This window comes from Sinocyclocheilus grahami, unplaced genomic scaffold, assembly GCF_001515645.1.
Source record: "Sinocyclocheilus grahami isolate Dianchi unplaced genomic scaffold, SAMN03320097.WGS_v1.1 scaffold9225.1, whole genome shotgun sequence".
Lineage (NCBI taxonomy): Eukaryota > Metazoa > Chordata > Actinopteri > Cypriniformes > Cyprinidae > Sinocyclocheilus > Sinocyclocheilus grahami.
In genome coordinates this window covers 2,084-3,241 of record NW_015512471.1, presented here as the reverse complement: position 1 = coordinate 3,241, position 1,158 = coordinate 2,084, and the positions used below count along the sequence as shown (strand labels likewise).

At 42.1% G+C, this 1,158-nt stretch overlaps 1 protein-coding gene across 1 annotated transcript in view; it reads right to left on the bottom strand.

The window, feature by feature from the left end:
• Positions 1-1,089, bottom strand: part of LOC107578179 (tyrosine-protein phosphatase non-receptor type 9-like) — a 6,363-nt gene extending 5,274 nt beyond the window's left edge. The window contains exon 1 of the mRNA XM_016264160.1: positions 580-1,089. Coding sequence (XP_016119646.1) covers positions 580-612 — 33 coding nt within the window. The 5' untranslated portion in view covers positions 613-1,089. The remainder of the gene's footprint in view (positions 1-579) is intronic.
• Positions 1,090-1,158: the final 69 nt, after the last annotated feature.

Below are 1,158 nucleotides of genomic sequence, written 5' to 3'. Positions count from 1 at the left end.
AATAAAGTGTAATAAAAAGTAAAATAAAATACAAATAATAAAAAAAGTCAATTTGGAAAATTGCATTTGGCAGACGCTTTTATCCAAAGAAGAGTACACTGCTCTGAAGGCATACATTTGTATCAGTTTATCATGTTAATTTTGCCTGGATTCGAACCCATCATCCTGATGTTGCGAGCACCATGATCTACCGTTTGAGCACAGAAAATGTTATTTTGTTAAAAATATTAAACTTATAATACTGTTTATAACATACTATTTAGGTTTCATTTAAAATTTGCATACGGTTTAAAAAAAACTTTTTTTGTAAGCGGACACGTTTTAATTTTAAAGGGTTTACCTGATGTTTTTAATATTTGTATTACATATATTTGTCTGCATTTCATTAAATAAAAATCGTAACTTACCCATAATTTGACCCACTTGAAAAGTAAAAAAAAAAACTCCTTTATTGTTGGTCTGAACTAAAGTTACCATGGTAAACCATCGTAAAGGTGTTCTAATCAACCGGACGGTGTCCCCAACAGAACCGCTGGAAAAGAGAATCGACGCTAACCGGATTGTGACGGTATTTCATACCTGCTCCTCCTCAGCGCTCAGACGGCCGGCCATCCTCTGCTCTCCCCGCTGGAGGATCTTATTAAAGCTCACACGGCTGTTTAGATCAGACTGTAGAAATCAGACTGGGCTTTTTTAGGCCCGTTAGCAGCGATCAGGCTAACCTCAGAAGCAGCGCGAGACTCGCGGCGTTTTCAGCCCGCCACTTCAGCACGGCACGCGACACAGCGGCTCGTTCATGATCCGGTCCGGGTTCGGTTGGATCCACAAATATATATTTTTTTGCACACATACACTAATGGTGCTCTAGCGGAGCTTCGGTCCGCCCGCCTGTGTGACGAAGGGAGAAATTCATCACGGTGCTCCGTCGAAACTCGTCGAAGGCCGGTTAGTTTGTTTGGAGGTACGCTATTCTATTAAGCGATCGGCTCCGTTTATATTAAGAGGCTATAACGCGAGAAGGCGAACGAAGATCCGACGCTCCTGAAAAGCAGCAGCAGTAGTGAAAGATGAAAGATGACGCTCCCTCTGCAGGCCACAATGGAGAACTGCAAACTGAACGACGCTCCTCCTCTCCATTCATAAAAACCTCGAGGAGTC